A 26129-nucleotide genomic window follows, 5' to 3' on the forward strand; every position below is an offset into this window, starting at 1 on the left:
TTTTCAGTTTTCAAATAGCTTTTTTATTATAAAAACTATACTTTTTCAGTGGATATTCAATTCGTTGTTTTCCAAAATATCTTTTTTTAATCACTTAATATTTTGGCAAGTTAAAATTCAAATGACAGATTCCAGTTGTTTTAAAGATAGGATATATTTTAAATACTTCAATTATATGGTTTTTGGTATCATACTGATGTAGTCTCATTGTTTTCTTTTTCTTTGTATATTTTCTTGTTCTATTATTTTACTTCTATTTTGTTTACACTTCTTTCTTTTTTTTTCTTTTCATTTTTATTGTTGTAAATCGCCTAGAGTAGCCCCATAGTGAGAAAGGGGCCAAAGAAATATAAGAAAGGAATAAAAAGTACAACATTCTACTTCTGGATTGGGAAACACATTCTTAATTCTGTCTTTTGAAAAGGCTTTGCTTAAATTATAGTAATTTCACAAGTAATAACAGCAATGATTAAGTCTTACAAGTATGGGAACAACCTCTAAAATTGGGATTTTACTAAATACCTTTTCTCACCATAACCGAGTGAGCTTGATACTTAAAAGGAAACCTACAACTTTTAGATGGAGATTAAATGAAATATTATTAAAAAAAGAAAGGACTATAAAAAGAAATTAACAGAATTATATGAGAATAATCTAATTAAAGATCTAAGAACAGTTTGGGATACACGCAGAACCTTTATTATGGGTTATTTAATACAATATAATAGCAAATTGAAAAAGAAAGCACAATGGGAAACCCAGGCTATTTTATAGGTGATGAAAACAAAAAAAAAAAAGTTGCCAATGTATTTCATATCAAATTAAAATTCTATATTTTAATTCGTAAAATTCTATATTTGGACTAGCTATCAATGTTGACAGTAAGAAAAATGGAAACTAAAATAAACTATACTTTAAACCAGGGGTGTCCAAACTTGGCAAATTTAGGACTTGTGGACTTCATGTCCGCTGGCTGGAGAATTATGGGAGTTGAAGTCCACAAGTCTTAAAAGTTGCCAAGTTTGGACACTCCAAAGTTAGACAATCCTGCTCTAAACGGAAGAATTTTTATAAGTTAAGAAAAGAGAAAGAAAAGAAAATGATTGTAAAGCTTCAAGAAGGAGTTATGGGTTTTTTTGTTTTGTTTTTTTTGTTTTTGTTTTTTTTAATTTTGATTTATATGCCGCCCTTCTCCGGAGACTCAGGGTGGCTTACAATGCGTTAAGCAATAGCCTTCATCCTTTTGTATATTTATACAAAGTCATCTTATTGCCCCCACAAACTGGGTCCTCAATTTACCTACCTTAGAAAGGATGGAAGGCTGAGTCAACCTTGAGCCTGGCAGATTCGAACCTGCAGTAATTGCAGGCAGCTGGTCTTAATAACAGGGTGCTTTAGACCACTGTACTACCAAGGCTCTTCTTCTTCTTCTTGTTTTAAAAGACAATATATAAAAAAACTTTTTATCAATACTATTTAAATTTGTATATAGGACAGGATATTTCTGTGAAAAAAATAGAATGCTAAAAATGAAAAATTAACCACGATTAACAAATATATAAAAACAGATTTTGAATGGGCCTATAACAGTGATGACTAACCTTTTTGCCATCACGTGCCAATAGCGTGGGGAGTGTGGGGGGTCGCGGGTGCGGGTGCCCACATCCATAATTCAATGTGCCCTGCTCTCCCGCGCATGTGCATGTGACCCCCCCACACTTCCCCCTGCTTTTGGCACGTGATGGCACTGTAGGCCCGGTAGGCCCATTTTTCCCCCTCCCCAGGCTCCAGAGGCGCTCTAGGACCCTGGGGAGGGCAAAAACAGCCTTCCCCATTCTTCCGGAGGCCTTCCGGAGGCTGGAAACAGCCACTTTCCCGACTTCCGGTGGAACCGGAAGGCCTGAAAATCAGTTGGCTGGTGCGTGCATGCACACTGGATCTGAGCTAGAGCAACACTCGCGTGCCCACCAATATGGCTCTGTGTGCCACCTGTGGCACCCGTGCCATAGGTTCACCATCACGGGCCTATAACAATAATGGAAGTCTTGGAAGTTATAAAAAAGATTGAGCCAGGAGAACTCCTGGGCTAGATGGACTACCAGGAGCTTATTATAGATATTTTGAAGATGAAATTTCACAATCCCTTCAGAATACATGAACTATATTCTACTAGGAAAGGGGATGCTGCCATCACGAAAAAAGCTAATATTGCACTAATACTAAAACCCACAAATTTAAACTCAACTAAAAATTGTTATTCCTCTATTCTATTATTACCGAATAGTGATCACCTATTACTAAATCATTATTTAGTAATAGGTGATCACTATTCGGTAATAATAGAGTTTATAATATTATTTACAATATTGGCAAAAACAGACTGAAAATATTTTACAAACATAATGAGTATAAAAATTAAAAAAGAGACATAAAATTTGAGAGTTTTTGTAAATGATTCGGTTTTGATATTGGAAGAGCCATTGAAAGGGATAGAATTGTTAATGAAAAAAATAAAATGTACTAGCTGGTTTTAAGATGAATAAACAAAGATGTTAACAAAAAATATGAAGATACAAGATCATTTAAGACTGATGAACAAAACATGTTTTCATTCTTCTATTCTCTTGATTAATTCTTCTTAGTTTTTATTTTTGTTTTAAAATTTAACAAAGTTGTTTAAAAAAACTTTCATGATTTTCATAATTTTCATGATGATTACCTTTTCAAGATGAAAAACCTAGGGATAGAATTAGCCTTCTGTAAAAATTTCACCTCAGGAAAAACATTGAATTATGTGGAGATGAATTTCAGAAGGATAAAAATTATAATTTCCAAAGTTTATGAAAAAAAAACCTCTCAAGACAAAGTGGAGTTGCCTGAATAAAAAGAGTTGCCCATTAAGGAAGAATGATGTTTTGTATTTTCTCCCTCTCTCCCTCTCTCTCTCCCTCTCTCTCTCTCTCTCTCTCTCTCTCTCTCTCTCACACACACACACACACACACACACACACACACACACACACACACTTTTTCTTTTAATGACCCTATAATCCAGTGGGTCTCAACCTTCCTAATGCCGCAACCCTTTAATACAGTTCCTCAAGTTGTGGTGACCCCAACCATAAAATTATCCCTAAGACCATTGAAAATATGTGTTTTCCGATGGTCTTAGGCGACCCCTGTGAAAGGGTCGTTCGACCCCCAAAGGGGTCCCGACCCACAGGTTGAGAACCACTGCTATAATCTTTTGCATTGGAGTGGAGTCAGGGCATCTGATTGGAGCTGAGCATTTACTGGCCAGATGCCCTTCCTGATACATTTGTGGTGTTTGCAGCAGACAATTTCTCATTGCGCCCAGAGAGAGAAATATCTGCTGTCACCTTGGATTGAACTCACATTTCCTGAATGTGAGGCGAGAGTTCCACCTGTAGGCCATTGCTCACTCACATGCACACAAGGCATCAGGAAGGGCATCCAGCCAGCAAACATTCAGCTCCAATCAATCACATGCCCACAAACAGGAAAAATTGAATTTCTATGTTTTCTTCTTTGAACAGCCAACAGTCCCATTTGTATTGCAAAGTTTTCATTTTAGCTTTGGTACATCTTATTTTTAGGTTCATAATCTAACTAAAAGAAAGCTAAGCTATTGTACATATTACAGATGCCATCCAGTCCTTTCACTTTTCAAATTATGTTGATCCTTTGTCTTGCCTCTTCAGGAAGGCAGAACAGACACTACAATGTGTGAATCTGAGTAATGGCCTTTTGAAACAAAATTCCCAATTATAAAGCGCTGCAGTCAGCAGATTCTGATGCACAGCTTGTATTTTCTGCTCTTCGGAGACTGTTAACAATGCACTTTAGATTGCACACCATGGCTAAGGGAAGCCTGTTATTTCCTGGTTCTGTAAGAAAGAGTGTATGTTTGTAAGCGTGTATATGCATGTGGATAGAAGATACAGCAATACAGCTCTAGTTATAGCTGATACGGATTTCCAAAAATCTGGTGGAGGTTCAAGAATATTTGAAAAAAATCAACCTCTTGGAAAAGGGATGTGAGAAAATATTTCCAGGTTAGGTTAATCATTTCAAAGTAAACTATATGCTCCACTTTAGGTAATACATGCCTAGTTTGGCTAAAAACAAAGTGACCTCTGAGCTATGTTTCTGTGCTCATGGGGAAATTATAATTACACACCACCTGCTTGACTTGCCTAACTCCATCCCTCTGTCTTTTTTCTCTCTCTCTTCCTACTTAGCTATCCGTATGGTAATTGGTATAAACTTAGGACAAACACTAAAACTATTTGTCTCCCTGGAATAATTTTATAAGCTGGTGTGATCTCTGTCTCAAAAGAGCAGTTTGTAAGGTTACTAGAATTTATTTGAATTCACAATAAGTGTCAAAGAAAATCTCGCAGCATGAAGAATGCATAACAAATCATTACTAAATATCAGCAAATGCATTTATTTCATATCAGCAGATGTATTTATTTCATGTTATTTTTTTCCCCAGAAATTTCAAAATGTATTAGTCAGAGAATGATCATTGTATGTCAATTATTAACAAACATTAGGTTACCAAAAGCAAAAACTATTACAAACTTGACCTACTAGACTAATTTATATAATAGGTAGATGTGCCCAAATCCACATTTTATACTGGAGTTATTGTAGAGGATAACTAACGGCAGAACTGAATAAAGAATGGGCAGGAATATTTTAACTATTAATTCCCTGAACCTAACTGAATTTGTTATTTCACTGAATCTAGAGTCCTTTCCAGAAAATGTGATGGCTATCTGGTGCAGGAGATATAACAGGTGGAACAACTGGCTATGTGGGTACTGCCTTGGGGTAGATTGCTCTAGCACTGATACAAGTAGTCCTCACTTACTGACTGCCTAATTTAACAACCATTACACCAGTGTTTTGCAACCAGTCTTTGCATTTATGACAATTACAGCATCCTGTGGTCACATGCCCATCATTGGACTGCTTCGCCATTAGCTTCCGAAAAGCAGGATAATGGGGAATGTGGATATAAAATGGCAAATCTCTACTCTATGATGCCTTGCTTAACATCTCTGGTGATTTGCTTAATGACTGAATGAAAAGTGATGCCTTAAGCCTACCACAATCACATGATTTTCTACTTTGTGATATTGTATCTAGCAACGAAGTCTTTAGTCCCAGTTATGGTCATAAATTGAGATTACCTGTAGTTAAGATAACTCCAGAAAGTAAGCTGTGCTACTTCACACAGCCTTACAAACAATTTAAAAATAGATAAGTTGTTCTTCAGAGTCCTTGTAATGGTATGTAGAAATATCTTTGGAAGACTAGGTAAGAGATGTTGCCTAGGAAATGGTCAGATAAGAGAGAGTGTAGTCCACAACTGGATAGTGGATGGAGCACGAGGCTTAGGATGAATCCTTCCTAAGATATTGGGCTGTAAAACAGTTGTCAAGAGAGTTTTGCTTTCAGACTTGCAAGATTCTGTTAATGTAGCTGTACAATAAAGTAGAATTAGCTTATCTGTTTTCTGTCTGGTCTACCTGGTACGGTTGACACTCCTACAATATAAATACTCTTTTCATGGGCTTTCAAATTTGGGAACTTCTGTCAGAGTGGATATAGATGTGGCAGGACACATCCATTGATATGATATCCTGGGTTTTGTTTTCAAATGAAAGTAGGTTTGAAAATTGAATGGGACCTAGTTAAAGCTAACTTGTTCTCCACTGATTTCCAGATCTAATCCTCAAGCTAAAGTTGTCATATTCTTTCTGCAGGAAAATACCTGTCATATATATAAGCATTCAGACAACCACCTCTCTGATTCCACCATAAAATCCATCTGGAATTAAACCATTTTTAAATTGTTTTCAGTTTTGTTCCCTGCCTTTTCTCTTTGCAATTCTTCTTGCACACACATTTAGTGAGTATGGGTATAATTGACCAGCATTAATGAGCAAATAGACCATATGGATTTTTTTTTCTGAAAAAGCTAGAAAGGAGGAAAAAAGGTCAATTTATACAAGCATGTCTCAAAAGTGAAGTTCACCATCCACTGACACCACAAAGCTGTTCAAATTGTACACAATTATTAGCTCCTGATCACAATCCTGTTTGATTACAGTGGAGCTCACCTGGTGACAAGACTAGTACTGAATCCACTTTAGGAAAATGATAAGAATAACATTTATGGAAACATTGTTCTTGTTTACATTATACGAAGAAAGAAATTAAAAGATGTGGTTGTTTTAAAAGGATTTTCCCCATTCACTTTCTGGGCTGCTGTTTGTTATATTTAATTTGCAATACAATAAGAAAAGTACAAAGTAACTACTTTCAGGCATGTGCAAATTATTTTTGAGAACATGTGATGAGTACAGTCATGAGTACAGACAAAATTCCGGCTAAGAAAAAAAAGGACACAATTGATCATAATATAGCCAAAGGATTATTTCTTTTTATTGCTGTGATTTTTAATCCGGAATTAGATTATTTTATAGTGACAAATCAAATTCCATCTTCAGCCCACTGCAATGCAATTGTATAACTTTACACAATTAGAAGTCACAGTAGGTTCTTTATAAATTACAGATGACATGAGCTGAAAAAAGCAATATAGAATGAATATTATATGACAATTGAAGTTCTTTTTTAGATTAATAGACAAATTCAGCTTACTTTTTTTGTTCTTCAAATATGGTACCCAGAACAGAGGAAAAATTGTTTTTGTTATGCTGAAAAAGCAAAGTTCTTCTCTCATGTACATTTTAAACATTCAAAGTAGAAAAAGTGTTACCTCTCCAGGTCAGAAAGTAATGCAGTGGCAACTTCCTGGGAATCCTTTGCTGTGTGCATAATCATCCTCCATGCTGCATATTATTTATTGCATCAAAGACATAGAGATCCAATACAACAACTGAGTTTTAATTCAGAAACCACAATTTCCTTCAATGGTGTGGTCTACAGTAAGCAAATACGGTGATGATCTCAAGACAAGGATTGAGTAAACAGGTTCTGGGGTTAGTTAATGAGAACTAACCAAGATAGATTTCTTTAATAAAACAAGTACATCCTCCTTCCGGATGTAGAAATTTTATATTATATACCTCCTTTATAAAACATACCTCCTTTATATAAGGAGGTATGTTTATAGATTACTTTACACCACTACCAATGTTTAAGTCTAAAATAATTAGACATTTTGTACCCACTGGCTTAACAGGCACTATCAATTCTGCTTGAGGTGCAGAAATTTTCACAGTGAGCTTCAGTGAGCATTGTCACTGTTCTGCTGAGCCAACATCCATCATGCAACGTGATTAAATCTACAATCAGACTTTATAATAGAAATAGGGTGTTTATATTATCAGGGAACTCATGTCTTGGACTTTGAAAGTAAGTGCCTCAGCATGGTTGAATTGCTATGTAGCAGCAGGAAACTGTTATCAGCATTGGACAAACTTTAGGAGATTATCCATTTTCATATAGAAATCACCTTGAGCACTTGGGGCTTTCAGTAAGTTAAATATACTTGGTGCTATTGATATAGAACTTCGATATAAAATGGCATGCAGAGAAACCTGATGATTTCTGAAGAGAAGCAGAGATACAGGTCAGCTTTCAGTTGATACCACTTTACAATTGAGTTCAGTGAAAATCAGCCCCTAAAAGACATGCATGATGGAACTTAGATCTGAGGGAGATAACCCTCAAACTCAATTAAGTTAAGGCCATAATTAAAGCACAAACAGTCAGATTTCTTCTTTTTTCTTGCATGACTGTTTCTGTGATAGCTAATTATTCCAGGATCAGAAAATGATCACATTGGGTGCTGTGCATGCAGAATTTTTCTCTTAGGATCAGAGTAGCTGATAAAATTTTACTGTCTATCATAATTTAATGATAGATTCTACTATGAAATTTGCACTTGGGTTTTCATGAATGGAAATGTAGAACTGAGGTCAGTCCCTAATCATTTGGCTTTGCTCCATACCCTGTTTTCCCCAAAATAAGACATCCCCTGATAATAAGCCCAATCGGGCTTTTGAGCGCATGGCAATAAGGCCAAGCACTTATTCCAGGGTTCAAAAAAATATAAGACAGGGTCTTATTTTCAGAGAAACACGGTAATAACTTGCATGCCCTGAATACAATGCTTGATGAGAGTAATTGATGTGTTCTATGCCTTTCTTTTATTGTAGAATACAAAGATCATCTGTTGGGAACCATGTTGCAAGCAAATGGTGAATAAGATTAAAGTAAGGGATGGCAGGAGTCAGAGCCCAAAAGAGATAGTGCTATCTATTCTCTCACTTCTTTAAACTCTCTTAACCAATTCATACAACAGGATACTGGGGAAAAGACAAACTGAATTTGCCTGAGGTCATAATAGCTTACTTACAAAGGATTTTTGAAATTAAGTTGGCTACATTAAATTAGGCCAAGTATTACATATATTCTTCCCTGCTTTAGTCACGTTTCACATTAAAAGCAAGCAAATTAAGGTTGATGTCTGTGTTGCAGTTTTGAAGCAATTTTACCCACAATGTTCAGAAACAATGAGAAGGAACAGATTAGCCTATTAGAGTCCAGTAGAGTTAAAATTTGAGAACCAATAGCAGAAATACAATTCAGACAAAGCAATAGTCTTATTCTAGTCCAACTTCAATTGAGTCCAAATCTGTATCAGTAGCCAAGTTTTAAATACAAGGCATTATCACCTCTGTTTTTTTGGCAAGGAGTGGACTTGAAATAAAATATAAAGCAAGCAAGATGTGGCTGTCACAGCAAATTCCAGCACTGTACTGCATTGTTTAGTCACTAAACAGAGAAAACTCCCAGTCTTCTCCCCCAGATACCCAACATCCATTGACCCTGATTTCTGGAGTCATGCTACTTAAAGTACCAGCCTATTTCCATATAGATCAGGGGTGTCAAACGTCATCATGGTGGCATCACGTGACGTATTGGGACTTTTTCCTCCTTCACTAAACTGGGGGTGGGGGTGGCCAGCACATGACGCATCTGGCCTGTGGGCCAGGAGTTTGACAGCCCTGATATAGATAATCCTACATTCTATTTTTTCCCTTTCCTCTGGGTCTTTACAGTGTTATGGTGGATAGGACCTTGATTCAGAGTATAAAAGAAGAAAGACAGAATTTTACTTTATGTTGTGAATAAAGAATTAGCTTTTGATCTACTCTAATAAGTGCTACATCTCAGTTTTCTTGGACGGAACATTCATAGTTCTGGAATATAACAGCAGATAGAGTTAAAAACTATTGGGTTTTTTCCCCCCTTTAACTAAAACCATGCTACTCAATCCTATTTGGAACTCAGACAAGAGACCCAAAGGTATCTAGCAAGAAGGCTAGAGAAGAAAACAATAGCTTGGATAGAGCTGTATTTTTAGTGATCTGTTTTCTTTTCTATTGCCATTTGGTTCATTCAGGACTTGAGCTCCTGATGACTCATTTGGGAATGTATTAGAGTTAATGAAGGAAAGATAAAACGGTGCCATTGTAAGTTAATATAAATAGAGAAGAGGTGGAAACTTTGCTCTATCACTGGCTTTATTCACAAAGCCAGAGCTGTTACTTGTAGACATCATCTGATATGATCAATTAATAAAATAAAACAGCATGTTATTTCTTTAAAATAAAGGAACCTAGTTTCCCAAATTTCTGTAGCTTTTTCATTCAAATGCGGTTCCACTCATGTGCTCAAAATGTTCTGCTGCTCCTGACATAACTTTTAATTCTGTTATATGAATGAAGACATTATAGCTGTTTGAGGATTCTCCTTGCTAGTCAGCACAGATACTAGATACTGGTTTCCTGAAAGACATTTTACCTTTTACCTTGAATTGGGTCCAAGTTAGGTCAAGGCTTGACCCTTCAAATGCCAATCCTAATAGTCTCTATTATATTATCTTTATCTTTATCTTTTCCTTGTACCTCATGATACTCTGTAAGTCAATGAACCTTACATGGCCGTAACTCCATACTTTATCTTGAAATAGGAGACTGCTTAGTTTATCTTAAAGCAGAAGAAATAATCACATTAAAATAAAATCCCATCCTTGGGTGCACTGTCCAAAGGTCTCTCTCGTTCCTTCTTCTTAGAATACTTTGCCCGTTGGTAGAAAACAATGATGATAACAGTTGTAGCATTGAGGGCAATTATAAGAAGCATGACCCAGTATGAATATCCATATGAGTTCCTTTGTTCAAAGCCTGGGAAAACTTTGCAATGATTGATGGCCAGCTCAGCAGACAGTTTGTTTACTTCTACATTCACTGCAAACAATATTAGGTTTAAGAGACAGCAGATACCTAGAAGTAAAAAGAAAAGATTGCTGATATTGTGCATTTCTCTGTTGTGTTTAGTTCCTTTTAAATGTAAAACATGCCAAGTCAGTCAATTGCTTCCAGAATGAATTGAGATACATAGCAAGGATCATCCATGTGGAGTTATATTTCTTCATACAAAATATAAAACAACATTCTATATCTCACATGTGTCGGGTGATAATTCTCATCACCCCCAGCCCCCCCCCCCAGCAATCACACTGTGATCATAATCTTCTTTTAAATCACCCCATAATTCCTTGCGGGGTGGAGACTGGGCAACTGAATGGAGCTAGCAGAGTGTATTAATGGCCGGATGCCCTTCCTATCACCGATGTGGAGTTTTGTTCAGTAGATATATTCTCAGTATGCCCAGAGAGAGAAATATCTGCCTCTACCTAGGCTCGAACTCACAGCCTCCTGATTGTGAGGTGAGAGTGCCACTTCTAGGCCACCGCGCCACTCCAGCCATCACAGTGTGATGGTTTTGAACAATGGTTTTTGTAGTTCACATTGAAAGCCTGGGTTGTGGTAGGATTTTGCATAGGTTCTGCTGGGCGTTTATATATACAGTTTTCTCCCTTGCACTAATTATTTCAGACCTGTTTTAAAAAGCAGGAATCTCTTGGGACAAATTCAATATCAGAAATTGAGTTATTTTAGTAGCAGGATCATAAGGAGAGCAAAGTACATCAAAAGAAACCTGATGTAAGTCTAATAGAAGACTGAAGGGTTGTAGCTCCAGGGAAATGACTGAATGAGTTCATTTTACAGTATAACATTTCACTACTTTTGATGTATATAAAAAACAGTTTTTGTCTGCAAGTGTATTTCTACTTTTTGTCTCTAAGCAATGTTTTTCTCTATTGCAATTTCATTCTTCAGGCTGCTCTCCTAAGAACTAAGGAAACCTTGTATTTTTTTCTTACTGGCTCAAGGAGCCAAAATAGACATGATATGAAAGATTAATGATCAGATGGCCTAAGATTTTTAACTTTTAAGGAACTTTGGGCTCTTCTTCTGTGTCATTTCCATTATCTTGGTGATGAAAGGAGCCAGTGGGCCTTTTGTTATACATACATATATATGTATAAAACATATACCATATTTTTCGGAGTATAAGACGCACTTCCCCCCCTCCCAAAAAGTGGATGGAAATGTCTGTGCATCTTATACAGTGAATATTGCTGGGGGGGGAGGAGGGTTGGTATGGTGCCGATCAACTATTCTAGAATGGCCTGCGATGGCAGCGGCGAATAGGTGGCAGTGAACAGGCAACAGCGAACGGGCTGCAGTGGTGGCAGCAAACGGGCAGTGGTGAATGGGCCGGGGTGGTGAATGGGCCATGGTGAATGGGCCATGGCGAATAGGCTGTGGCAGTAAATGTGCAGTGGTGGCAGCAAATGGGCCGTGGCAAATGGGCCACAGTGAATGGACTGTCATGGAGGTGGCAAATGAGCCGCAGCGAATGGGCCATGGCAAATGGGCCACGGCGAACGGGCAGCAGTAGCGAACAGACAGATTTTTTCCCCTTGTTTTCCTCTCCAAAAGCTAGGTGCATCTTATAGTCTGGAGCGTCTTATAGTCTGAAAAATATGGTATATAGCAAATATATACCAGTAGATTTGAGAGAGAATAAGGATTTTAGATTAGAAATACAAAAAGCAAAGAAAGACTTAATTTCCCTCCTCTTCTTCCTCCTCCTCACCCTTTTTCCTCCTCTTTCTCCTCTTCCTCTGTCTCCTCCTCTTCCTCCTGCTGTTCCTCCTGCATTCTAGCAGTTGCATATTACTTACTTAATTATCCCCCAATTGGATTTAAAATTCAGAAATAAAAACCCAAAGAACAATGAAAATTCTGCATGATCATCAGAGGCTTTTTTAAATTTACTTTTAAAAGCATTTTTTCTACAACCTCTTCCACCGAAAAAATGCTTTTAAAAATTAAAAAAAAATCTCTGATGATCGCGCGGCTCAGCTGGGATCGTCAACGGCTTTTCAAAGCATTTTTTTCTGCAACGTCTTCAGCCGAAGAGGTTGCAGAAAAAAATGCTTTGAAAAGCCTCTCTGACAATCCCAACTGAGTTGCCTCATTGTCAGAGAGGCTTTTTAAAAAATGCTTTTAAAAGCCTCTCTGATGATCAGGAAACTCAGCTGGGATCATCAGACGCTTTTAAAAGCATTTTTTTCTGCAACCTCTTCAGCCAAAGAGGTTGTAGAAAAAATGCTTTGAAAAGTTAAAAAAAAAAAGTTGGCCACGCCTACTCAGTCACATTACCCTCAACACCACCAAGCCAGGCCCACAGAACCGGTAGTAACAAATTTTACATTTTACCCCTGGTTTCTCCCCTGCCCTCAGATAGCTTGTAGGTTTTGGGGGACTAGTTGAAAGCTGAGTATTTAAAAGAAGTCTAGCTCAGATGGGAAAATTCGTGAAATTTGCTCTGTTTGAAAAATAAATAAATAGTTAAAGTGGCAAAAATGGTTGCTTGGAAAGAAAAACAGGATTTTTTAAAAACAAAAAACAAAAAAAACCCAACCCTTTCTGCCAGGTGTCAAAGCAGCACATTTTGGATTAAAAGGTGAAAGCAATACTGAATGAGATATTGTAACAGCCTCAGTAAAAAAAAATAATGAAGTCTAAAAGGTACTAGAGGTAGCATTAAGCATTAGATGTGGTCCTTTCTCTGCAAAGGAAGCATTAAAGCAAAATGAAAACACTCTAACCCAGATAGAAAGAAACACCTGAGCCGTAATGGGGAGGGAATGTGTATTTTCTGACGATTGTTTTCAGAGAGAGCAGAGGATCACTAGAAGACTCTCCAGAAAGAGTTAATTAGTATTATTCTTTGAGCTGCTTTATTAAATAACGACAGTAAACATATCTTTGGACTGTGACTAATAATTATTACACCCATATTATTAATCTATATAGTCACTTCTGAACAGTATATATGACCATCAGACATGTGTATAAGTACCCTTTCTTTTACCCCATTTTACAGATTTATATGGACCTTTTCCAGTAATTTTGTATAGGCACATAATGTGTCACTTTTAAGCCAGTTTCCATGATGTTTGCGGATATTGGATGTAATTTGGATTATATTATAAATGATAAAGCAATTCCAGAAGATAGTTTAAGACGTAAATTGGCATATATGAACCTTGATTACAAATGAATAAAATGAGTCTTTTTGTTAGAAATATAATCCATAAAATGTTATCATTCTGACTGCTCACAGAATTAGTATTCTTAAGATCTAAACATAAAGCTTTTAACATTAATTATTATGCTTAATTTTTATTGGATTCATTTGGACTATAATGTTTGTTTTTATTTTATATCATCTACTAGTCTGTAATTAAAGGTGAGGAACATTTGTAAATTTAAAAGTTAGTAAATGAAGTTAACCAGAGATTATTTTTATTGCGATTGCTTAATGTGTTTTAAACCTGTTTGTACTTCCAGTTAATGAATTTAGTAGAATTTTGATAATATTGATAAATATCAAGATGGTTGCCTTTGTTTTTTTCATTCTGAATTGCAATTGTTTGGTGTCTCAATGTAAATATATTAGATTATCCATTATTTGAAAACATCTGCTCAAATGTATATTACTTACAAGACACAGAATTCCAGGTATAAACTCCAATAGGTCCCAAAAATGTTTGGTATGGGTTGCTGATGGCATTGAAACAGGTAAATCCAGAACTAAGGAAGGAACTCAGCATAGTTACAACCAGCAGAAATATAATTACACCATGGAAAATGTTCAAAGTATCATTTTCTAGAGTACCTGCAACTGAAACATAATTATTCATAATTAGTATGACAAGATGCAGAGATAATATAAATAATATCGATATAGACATATTTCACAAGAACCTGTTATCACGTTTTCTGACCAGCAAAATATTTAAAAGTATTAGTTTCCATCAACTGCAGCTTGATTCATTAGAGGCCTACAGTGGGTGGTTGGAAAAATAGCTACCAGTCTTCTGATTTTATTTTTATTTTTTTGTCATATATTAACATCACTCTCTCTACAATAGCGCCCCCAAGCTTTTGGGCACCAGGTACCAGTTCCATGGAGAGAGTTTTTCCATGGACTGGAGGGGGCATGGTTTCACATGCTGTCTGCACCCTGTGGATGGGGCTTTGCTTATTTGTTCGGTCTGGTTGCTGGCATGCTGTGGCCCGGTGGTGGTCCACGGACCGGGGGTTGGGGACCCTGCTCTACAATATCCACATGAATGAACTGATTTTTGTAAAGGTAATTAAAAAAGTAGAAGCAATTGATTATAATGATGACTCCTTTCAAATATGACCGTGCATGTTGAATTCTCTCTTCCCAATGGATATTGTCCAGATAAAAGGACACTGACACACTGATTAAATTAGGAAGGACTGTTCTAGCGCTATAAAAACATTTACTGACTATTGTGCATGGGAGTTTATGAGCAAGAGTTGGAATTTTGCAGATGGACTTTCCTCCATACAGTCATGGATACTTCTAATTGTTTGGACAGGGCACATCTGTGCAGAATTGAATGCATATAGCTTTGTATGCAATGTTACTGATGGTGCTTCATTTTATAAAGATTCTGATCAAATCAAGAAAATATGTGTATATATATGTACATATATATACATGTATATAGAAGAGGCGATAGACATCACGATCTCCGGAACGTTTAAAAGTTTTAAATTTTTTATTTGAAAACTTGTGCTAAGCTTTCGTCGGCTCCTACCAACTTCGTCAGAGTATAAAATCCCCATTGAGGAGCTGCTTGCTTTTATGTGATGCTTATCAATTTAGTCATTGCGCGTGTAACAGGCCCACACCCTTGCCTTCCCCCTGTAATTATCTTTTTTTTCTGCCTTAGTCATGCTGACTGATGACGATGCACTTTCTCCTGCCTCCTTCCCCATTGTGTGTTGCCTCTTTCTCTCCCTGGGGGGTAATGCAGGGTTATCAGGCATTGCTTTGAAGGTATTTCTCCCGGCTCTCTCTCCCTCATTGTTATGCCTTTCCCTTTTAGGCACACACATTGCCTCCTCTAAACCCATTTGTTTTACCCATGATCTTGTGATGGGTTTGCGTTGTTCTTCCTTACCCCTCCATCTTCCTCATTCTGCTGTTTCCCTAACCTACTCTCTTGCCCTCTATCAGGGTTTATCACACCTTCATTGGGCCACTCTCCATGCCTAAAGGAGGAGATTTGTCCCCGATCTCCATTCAGTCTTAGTGATAGGTCCTCCTTAAGTCTTTCCTGGTGCCGTAAAGCCTGGTATGCCGGTGGTATGTCAATATGTCTATTGAGGGAGTTGTTGTTAGAGAACCAGGCTTCTTTCAAGAGGCGTCCTCCTTTTGTTTCATCGTGGGCAACGACTTCGGTCTCTTGGGAGTTGAACTCGTGACCATGCTCCTCCATATGCATCCAAATCTGGGAGCACTGTTCCTTACATCTGACCGCTAGTTTGTGCTCATGCACCCTCGTTTTCAGTCATTTTGATGTTTCTCCTATGTAATGACCTGCGCAATTGCTGCAGTTAATATTATAGATTATTGAGGAAGTCTCCTCCTTCGGCAAAGCTTCTTTCGGGAGCATTACTCTCTTCCTCAGTGTTTGGTCAGGTCTGTGTGCCATTCTAACCCCATGTGGTGCAAGGATGCGTGCTGCAGTTTCGGACACCCCCTGTATGTATGGGAGCACCCTCCACGTTGTTGTTCCGCATGCGCCCTCCATGCTGCTGGGCCCTGGGTGTAATACATTGATGGATAAAATCCCTCGGATAACCATAGAGAGCGCAGACCCGGTAAAGATGCGCACATTCTTTTGCTTTGGCTGCCCGTGTGCTGCAATGGGTATCTATCCTGCCAAATAATGTCCGAAGGCAGCTAACTTTGTGCACATTAGGGTGATTGCTTTCGTTGTGTAAAATGCAATCCCTGCTTGTGGTCTTTCGGTATACTTCTGTGTCAATGCTCCCATCTGGGTTGCGGCTGATTTGCACATCCAGGAAGGCTAGTTTATTACTGGCCTCCTCTTCCATCGTGAACTGGATATCCAGGTATATGGAATTGAGGATTCCCATAAACCTGGTACTATCCTTTTGTTTGATGATGGTGAATGTGTTATCAACGTAGCGTGCCCAAAACTTGGGTTTGTATATTTTCATCACTTCCTGCTCTAACCGCTGGAGGACTGCCTCCGCAATCACCCCTGAGATTGGTGATCCCATCAGTGTGCCCTTGGTTTGTTCATACATTTGGTCGTTAAACGTAAAATAGGTTTTGAGGCAAAATTTCAGTAGGTGGATGAGGTCATCCGTGCTGGGGGTTTTGGGGTTTCTCGGTTCTGTTGTCAATAATAAATCTTGGATGGTCTGTATTGCTAACCCCTGGGGGATAGATGTGAATAGTGAAACAATGTCAAAAGATACCATTATCTCATCCCCTACCACTACCACTCCTTTCATCCGTTGTAAAAAGTCCCTAGAAGATCTTACGATGGTGGTGGTCCCTTCAACCAGGTGTTGCAATTGGCCATATAGCCACTTGGCTAAGCCAAATGTGGGGGTGCCACGGAGAGAAACAATGGGGCGTAGGGGTACCTCCGTCTTGTGGATCTTTGGCAACCCATAGAATCGTGCCATGGCTGAATCTACATGTATATATATATATATGTACAATTCATTCAGTTCATTAATCTCTATTGAGATCTTTGAGAATGTGGTTAGGTCCCTGCCATGCATTCGTTATTCTTGGATCTGAATAGCATTAGGACTTCTAGAAATTTGGAATCATTCTTAGCAGTCTTAGGAACCTTCTTCTTTTCTGATCTTTTATTACTCACTGTATATAACCCCTGTATAAAAACCCTGAGAAAAGTCTTTGATTTTATTTCTTAATATTTCCAATTTCTTGAACGTAGTAGTAGAAACTGCTCCTTGTTTATCTTATTAGAAGTGCTTTATAATTCTTTTATTTTCTGATATTTGTGAGCTTACTTTATAGGTATAAGGTGCTGCTGTACATCTCTCCTCTAATACGCAACCTCTCTGGCTATCTCTTTTTCCTGATTTTTTTTTTTTTAATCCTATGGGAGCAGTTAACCTCATAATAATTTCCTCTGGAATTTATCTGTAGAGTAGAACAGCAATGAAGCTGCAATCTGCTGGAGAAATTATTGCATGATGAAAGGCGTATCACCTAGTTTCAACAATCTCATAATATCAAAGTAAGCTTAAGAACAAGGCATTTGCTTCCCATTAAAATTTCACTAGTGTATTTTTCTTTTCTGGAAAAAAAATAGAAGCCATTTGTTATCTGACATATAAAAGGAAACCAGAACATTTTGGTATAGCACTAATAATTTGATATAGTGGTTTAATATTTTAAAGACGTGATTGTATTTTATCCCACAATTCTTTGCCAAAATCTTGTGTTTTAAAAAATAAAACAAAGAGACAAAAATATATTATTGTATGCATGTTTAAAATAAAAGCAGAAGGCATAACTATTTCTGTTCAAATATACCCATTCAAACATAATGCAGCAAACTGCTTATACATTTTCTTAAATTGTCTATTGTTCACATCATGACAAGTTCATCTTGAGAGTAGGCCATCTGTATTGGTACACAGAAATGTCTGTAAAGGGGGTTGATTTCTTTATAAGAATGTCAAATATTTATGCTTATTTAGAAGTGGCTAAACGTTGGCAACATATTTTAAATCAAACCTAAACTGAACAAAATTGTTAGTCTCCTTTGATGTATGGCTAAACATTTCAAACATAATGGATTGGGGATTTATTTAAGAATAAAACATTTTTAATATTGGGAGGTGAGGAATAACTTATGAAGTGCAGCATCTCATTCTAGGATTCTTCTGGAAAGCCCAAGAAAGCCTACAGTCATTTATTACACAACATAAATCACAAATGGCAGCCTAATAAGTGTCTGCTAGTTTAATTGTGTGTCGTGGTTTCCGCATTTAGAATGCAAAATGTAAGAGATCAAATTTATTGTTTAGTCAGGAAGGCTCATGAGAAATCTGGAGGATAATATCAGATGCCTTACTTGTGGTAAGGCTACTAATTAACTGACCTTTTAATATTCAAGCAAATTGCTCTTGCCAACAAATTTCAAGCTACCCAAGAAATGCTATGCACAATAGCCTCTGTATAATTCATACTACAGGTCTTTGCATATTTAGTTCTCTTGCTTTTTTCCACCAAGAATGGCAGAAGATATGTATTCAGTTGTATTATGGTACATAATAAAATGTATTTTGTATTCTCACAAAAAATGAAAAATAATATATGTTCTGATGTAAGAATCATTCTTATTTATTAGGTTCAGCATAGCCATCCAATCCAGTGTGGCATTCAATAAAGAGAAGCATCTTAATTTAATCTAATACACAGCTTTTAATAATGGTATCCATATATTATGTATTGAAAAGACGAAGAAGGGGCTGTCAGGTCTTTGAGGTAGTCCAGACAAGCAAACAAAACCATGAGAACTAGCACTGTTGCAAATTACAATAATATAATCTTGCACTCCTTCCCTCCCTTGCTTTTATTTTCCAGAGAACTAGGAAGGGTTCCTTCTAAGATGCTTTATCCAGCCCCATTCCTTTTGTGGGCTGAGATATCTCTTGCATGACTATTGTCTTGGCTATGGCACCTCTTCTTAAGGTTATTATCACAGCTCATTATGGTGTGGAGGGTAAGCGATAATGACCGTAATAACCTTTGTCCCATTGTCTTTTCTTTTCACAACTGTTAGCTTTGAGTTTGGAGGCTGTACTTAGCTATCATGTCTAATAATGTGGTTGTACTGACTGCTTTTGAGAATGACTGTGTTGGGACCTAGGTAATAGGGTGGTCCTCCTAATACAACTAGATCTCGCCTTTCATTGATGTGAGTGATCAGTGATATTATCTGTATCACTTCTAACAGTTGGAATTGGTGTATATTGTGCTACATTGATTTCATTCTCTTCTCACAAGTTGGTTCCATTTGGTGGCAATAGGAACAGAGATGTTGAATCCTAAAGTCCTTCTTTGTGGAACGCCTGAGGCTCTGCTCTCTCTCATTCGTCCTATTTAGTATGTAGCTGAAGTCACTGGAAGATGTCACCTCCTAGTTAAGGCCAGTCAAAATCCTGTCTATATCAGTACACAACCCTGACCTAAACAGGAGATACAGTTGAAACCAGTGGTGAAATCTAAAATTTGTTACTACTGGTTCTGTGGGCGTGGCTTGGTGGTGGTGGGGGTAATGTGACTGGGTAGGCGTGGCCAATTTTTTTTTAACTTTTAAAACCATTTTTTCTACAACCTCTTCAGCGAAGAGGTTGTAAAAAAGTGCTTTCCTAAAGGCTCTGACGATCCCAGCTGAGTTGCCTGATCGGCAGAGACTTTTTTTCTTTTAAATGCCTCTGCCGATCAAGCAACTCAGCTTGGATCGTCAGCGGCATTTAAAAGAAAAAAAGGGTTTTTTTCTTTTAAAAGCCTTTGAGGATCCCAGCTGAGCCACGCGATCATCAGAAGCTTTTTTTTTTTTTAACTTTTAAAAGCATTTTTTTGGCCAAACAGGTTGTAGAAAAAATGCTTTTAAAAGTAAAAAAAAAAGCCTCTGATGATTGTGTGGCTCAGCTGGGTGGGGGGAGGGGCAGGGATTTTTGCTACCAGTTCTCCAAACCACCCGCCTCCATCGCTACTGGATCAGGCGATCCGGTCCGAACCGGGAGCATTTCACCCTGAGTTGAACATTGTCTTAGTGCTAAACATTATGAGACTATGGATGCAAAAAAAAAAAAAAAAAAAGACTGAGATGCAATCCTTCTGAGATGCAATCCATCTGTGCTTTTGGATTTAGCTAGGCCAGGGACATTCATTCTTTAGTTATGGTCAGATTTGCATGCCTCTGATCTGAACTAGTTTGTCTGAATAACATAACTACAGTACTATTTCAATTGTTCTGTTGATACTGATGTTTCTTTATTATTCTAGTTTAGTTTTACTGCTTAACCCTTTTTTAGGGTTTGCAGTAGTAAAACAGAATAAAACCATATTAATTAACATTTATCCCTTTATCATTAAAAAAAACCCTATTGTATTATCTGATTTTATTTTGAATTTTATACAGGTGATTCTTGTCTGTGGCCCATCACAATTTCATTTGCATATTATTTAGCAAATCTATAAATAGGAATGCTCAATTTGTTCTACATTGTAAATAACGTATGAAGGGACTTCCTGTCTGGCTTCTGGCGCCGCCAGATGGTCCTTTGTGACCGCCGCCCCGTTGCCTGTAAAAGAGCCGCCTTTACATCTGAAAGGCGGCTCGAAAAACTCCATTTCCTGATGGAAATGTGAGTCTGAGCAGGCGGGGTTGGGTAGAGCCCTCTGCGAAGTCCCCAGAGTCTTTTTTTAACTCTTCGGGACAGGGGGGGGGTTGGAGCTCCCTATTGTCCCTTGCCGCCGCTCCAGGCATCGAGTGCAATCTGCGTTTTTTGCAGAGCTAGGCACTGGAACCGGATTAACTAACGAAACTAACAGATGGACTTATTAAAAAAGATGAGACTTGGATTTTGGACCCTAAATCGCAAGTATCCTTAATGAATTTACAAGCATTTTAAAGTGAAAGAGGAAAAAAAAAAAGCTTTAAAATGGCCGCTGAGGTTTGAGAAGTAGAAGAAAGCTGAAACTAAGAGTCCTTCCATAACAGATACAAAATAGCGGAATATATACTGCTGGCTACAATTTGAAAGAAAAAGAGTTATTTTAAGTTCCTCTCTTCTTGGAGATTTGTACTTGATCTTGTTTGGGGGGTAAAAAAGAACAGCCTGCTGGAAGGATGGCGTTACTAATGAAATCTGATAGACAAGAAGGGGGGGGTGCTCCCCCACTCACAACTGTTTGAGCAAGCTCTGAGCCTACAGACTTTGCAGAATGGCTTTAATTTAAAAGAATTTATTCAGGAGGAAATGGCAAAATGTTATGAGACTGTGAACCAGAAATTTGAAAATTTAAGGCAGGAAATTAAAGAAATGATACAACAAAAGTATGACAATTTGCAACAAAAGATTGTAACAGTGACTAATGGTTTTTCAGAAATTGTTATAAAGTTGGATACAAATATTAAATTGTTAGAGTCTAAAATGGAGAAAATTGACAATTTGGACAATAAAATACTAAGAATTGAAAAGGACTTAATAAATATTCGAGATAATAGCTCAGAACTAAAGTCTAAAAAGGAAGCTGGTCACGAGACTTATAAGGCAGAAGATATAAAGCAAGGAATTGAAAGAGAGGTCATAATGCTGCAATACAGAATCACAGAATTTGTGATCAGAATTAGAGGCTTACAGGAAAATTATAGTGATGATTTAAGAAAAACATCTGCTCAAGTTTTGGCTGGGATCTTAAAGGTTCACCCTGAGGAGGTATTCAGTAAAATTAATAAGGCTTATAGAGTGAATTCCTGGATTGCAAAACAAAGGCAACTGCCTAGAGATGTGGTGATTTACTTTACAGATAAAGAGATAAGGAATGATATTGTGCAAAAATCTTTTAATTCTACTTTACAACTGAATGGGAGAAAAATCTGGATATTTAAGGAATTGCCACCTAAGATGGTAAGAGATAGAAAGAAATTTGGTTTTTTGGTGACTGAGTTAAGAAGACAAAATATTCTATTCAGGTGGGATGTCCCAGTGGGTATAATACTGAGATATCAAGGAATAAGATATCAGATAAATACTGTTGAAAAAGCGGAAGAATTTTATCATAAGGTACTTAAAAAGCAAAATCAACAAGAGACAGAAATTCAAGAAAAGCAGAAGGAGATGGAGACAATGAAGAAACAACAAGTTAAAGAGGTCTCCACAGATGAGCCGCTTTTGGATTCTCTTTCAGAGGTCTCAGCTGGATTATTTAATATAAAAGAGGCGGTTCCGGATCCTATTGCAATGATTTGTCAAACCACAAACCAGCATGGAAGTCAATTAATTGATATACAATTTACAGAACCAGAAAGATCTCAGCCACAAAAGCAAACCCAACAGGATCAAGTTATACACCAGCAAAACCAAATAGTTGATATACAATCTACAGAAAGGAATTTAGGATGGAGATCCAACCCACAAAAAGTCAAGAAAAGAAGAAGTAGGTCTCACAAACATAAAAACTTTTAAACTAAACAACAGTAATGCCAGTTACTTATGAGAGGACTGAATATATGAAAAGATAATTGGCAAAGTATTGGTTTATTTTATCCTGAGGAAAGGGCAGATCTCTGCAGTGCTGAATTATTTTGGGATGTGAAAAAGGCCTTAAATTGAATGGTTGGAAACATCTTGTTTGATTTTTGGATTTCCGGATAAATATATTATGTGTATGTCGAGTTACATGGCAAGAGATTTACTGGATTGGGGCACGCAGAAGATCTGGTTGTTACCCTATTACGATGGTTGGAATTAATAATCTGGATAAAAGATACCTCCATAAACATTATACGGAATATAATTATAAAGTCACTTGGGTGGTTGTTGGGGGCTTTTTTTTGTTTCTTTTTTCCAATATGAAGATATTCGTTACTGATGGGGGCAGATGGTAATTGAAGATTCTGAAAATACTGTTGGAATAAGGATGCGATGTTACCCTAATATGGGTGATGGAATTTATCATCCAGTTGAAGGATATTACAGAAGACATTATATGGATTACAAGCAAAAAGTTTTTTTTTCCTTTTAGGATTTTATTTACATAAGGGAATATTTTTCTAGGGGAGTGGGCAGAAGAATAAAGATATTAAGAATAATTATGGTAATTTTGTAGGAAAGTGGGTGGAGATAGGATAGGTTACAGATTGTTTAGTTTAAAGAAAAGGGATATTATGTTTAGATCTGAATGTATGTAATGAAGGGGGGGAAGGAAATTAGTTGAATTGAATAAGTGTTAATTTAGGATTTATTGAATAGTTTTAGAGAGGAAGTATGCTTTGAAATGTTATATCATATGGGGGTAGTAAAAGGGTAGATCACGAGCGGAAATTGTTAAATTGGGTGATATAATAATATCATTATGTTAAATCAGGAGTTACTAGATATTGTTATAATAGAATGTCACTTTGAAATGCATATTACAGCATAGTATAAGGGGGGTATGATAATTTTATTAGAAAGAAAGGGTCAGTATATGGAGATGGAGTAAGTGGATAGCAAAGTATGATATAATCTGTTATGAATTTGGGTTTTATTATGAAGAAGTCAAAGGGGAAGAGGGGGTGAGGGGGGTTAGGGAGGAGGGGGGAAAAAGGGGGAAAAATTTGTATTTGAAAAACTTTTTCAATAAAAAAAAAATAATGTATGAAATGCCAATATAATATAGAAAAGCCTCACTAAATGTAACAGTTAAAATCAAAGTACCATCATAGCATCACAAGTAGGAACACTATAAGGTAAAGGTAAAGGTTCCTCTTGCACATATGTGCTAGTCGTTCCCGACTCTAGGGGGCAGTGCTCATCTCTGTTTCAAAGCCAAAGAACCAGCGCTGTCCGAAGACATCTCCATGGTCATGTGGCCGGCATGACTAAGCGCCAAAGGAGCACGGAATACTGTTACCTTTCCACCAAAGGAGGTTCCTATTTTTCTACTTGCATATTTTTTTTACGTGCTTTCAAACTGCTAAGTTGGCAATAGCTGGGACAAGTAACGGGAGCTCACCCCATTACGCGGCACTGAACGTCTGAACTTTCGATCGACAAGCTCAACGTCTTAGCCACTGAGCCACTGCGTCTCTTTTAGGAACACTATATAGATTGATAAATGACAGTTTTATCTGAAAATACCCTGCATAGAACTGAAAACTATGAGGATCAGGTACTCTTTCACACTGATGCTTGTTCAGCAACAAAGGTTTTCTGTTTTTTTCCCATATATTTTGATATTTGAAACATTTTATTAAAAAATAAGACAATAACAAGACAGCCAGAGGCAGATAAGATGACTGTCATATGCATCTACAAAATGGGCAGGACTTTGATATCACTGCCATTTCTATTTTTTTTTTTTTTTTTACATTTCATTGGGGCTTCCACTAGTCGAAAACAGATTAGGTTCTCAAAGTGATCAACCAGTTGGAGATGAGCCTGATAATTCAACAGCAACTAGGCTTCAGAAGTATATTCTCAGTAATATGAGACAATGTATGGCACTTTGATTAACAGCTGTAAAAACTATCTTCCATAAACGTGTGTAATTTTCTTATAAAGTTATCTAGATAATCTAATTGTTGAAGTAGTGCATTTATTTATTCAAAAATTATTATCATTATTATTTAATGTTTATTTAAATAAACATTATTTATCTCACAAAACATTTATTTTTTTTACTTCTCCTAGCTTTATCTACACTCACATTCTTTACTTTTGAGTAATTTTTTCCTCATCTCATATATTCCGAGTCTGCTTCTTCTGCTGCTACTCCTACTGGATAGCTAGAAATATGGAACTATTTGATTAACCATTTGTAGTTTCATCTTCCAAGATTTTCTTTTAAAAAAACAATCCAAGCGATGCTATTGCTACATTGCATTTGACTGAATTCTACAGATTAATTATAGAGAGGGCTTTAGTGAAATGCACCTTTGTAATTACCTGAACATTTACAATAATGTACATTATATACAAGACATTTATTCATATTATTACTTTTTGCTACTATTATTGATATAGTTAGTAACATTGCCAAGTTTTTAAACTTGGCTTGTAAAAACTTTTTATAGCTTATTTATTGTACAACAATTTCCTCCTGAGTGAAAGACTTTAAAGTAAATGTAAATGTTTTACAGTATTGTATAAACAATGAATACTTGGTCAAAAGTTTAACAAACCTAGCTACTCCCAACAATAGGAGGGAGGGAGGGAGGGAGGGAGAGAAAGAGAGAAAGAAAGAAAGAAAGAGAAAGAAAGAGAGTAATTTTGGTCAATGACCAGCATTATTGCCTTCACTTGTTATTTACCTTGAAAATCGATGTGAGCTGAATTAATTCCAGGGGATACATCTGAGCAAACTCCTTGGAAAAGTCCATATGTAATTATTAGTGTCATATTTGGATTTTCTTTCACATTGGTAGTGGTACTTGACACCCAGTTTTTAGTTGCAAGCACAATGCAAACAATAACAAAAGAGCACAGGCTGGTGAAAAAAGCAGAGGTGAACATCAAGGTCTTTTGCCTGGATGGCATTGTGTTAGAAAGAGAAGAGAGTTTTCCTAAATTATAATAAGGTTTCTCCACCAATACGGAATTCTGCAATTCTTTCGATGAGGATACCAGTCTATGAAGGTTTTGCCACTCTTCCTGAAAAATGAGAGCACATTGCCTACACCATAAACTTTGTACTAACAGTAATGGTAATAAAGAAATAAAAAGCTGAACTTTGGTCTGCAGTAAAAACATTACCATGGTGACAAGAAAAATTCTCAGTTCATGACATGCTGAGACTTTCAAAACGAAGCCTCAAAAGTTAATCTTTATCTCCATAAGGTGAATGATGAAACAATTATTTATAGTGTCACCCAGAATGCATGATATTTCTACAATTTTTTGAGGTGGGGGAGGTCATGGCTTTAAAAAACACATGGCAAGATAAAGAACTGCTTCATTTTGGAAGATCTGAAGGGCATATACACTCCACCCTCTTTTAAGACGAACTGGTTGTTTAGCAAAGTGATT

The 26129-nt window shown here is 37.0% G+C and overlaps 1 protein-coding gene across 1 annotated transcript; it reads right to left on the reverse strand.

Annotated features, from left to right (window-relative positions):
- Positions 1–6458: 6458 nt before the first annotated feature.
- On the reverse strand, positions 6459–25745 carry CLRN3 (clarin 3). Its single transcript, XM_034436341.3, has 3 exons — positions 25415–25745; positions 13996–14175; positions 6459–10355 (listed from the first exon to the last, which is right to left on the reverse strand). The coding sequence occupies exons 1-3, from the start codon at positions 25638–25640 to the stop codon at positions 10084–10086; spliced, it is 678 nt and encodes a 225-aa protein (XP_034292232.1). The 5' UTR covers positions 25641–25745; the 3' UTR covers positions 6459–10083.
- Positions 25746–26129: the final 384 nt, after the last annotated feature.

This window comes from Pantherophis guttatus, chromosome 6 (genome assembly GCF_059756535.1).
Source record: "Pantherophis guttatus breed Tessera chromosome 6, ASM5975653v1, whole genome shotgun sequence".
Lineage (NCBI taxonomy): Eukaryota > Metazoa > Chordata > Lepidosauria > Squamata > Colubridae > Pantherophis > Pantherophis guttatus.

Bases quoted from the DNA above. Each gene is read 5' to 3' on its own strand.
- CLRN3 (XM_034436341.3), bottom strand. From the start codon at position 25,640: ATGCCATCCAGGCAAAAGACCTTGATGTTCACCTCTGCTTTTTTCACC. The intron at 14,176-25,414 runs GTAAATAACAAG...ATTATGTTTCAG, and splicing joins AGCTCACATCGATTTTCAAG to TTGCAGGTACTCTAGAAAAT. The intron at 10,356-13,995 runs GTAAGTAATATA...TTTTACTTCTAG, and splicing joins TACCTGGAATTCTGTGTCTT to GTATCTGCTGTCTCTTAAAC.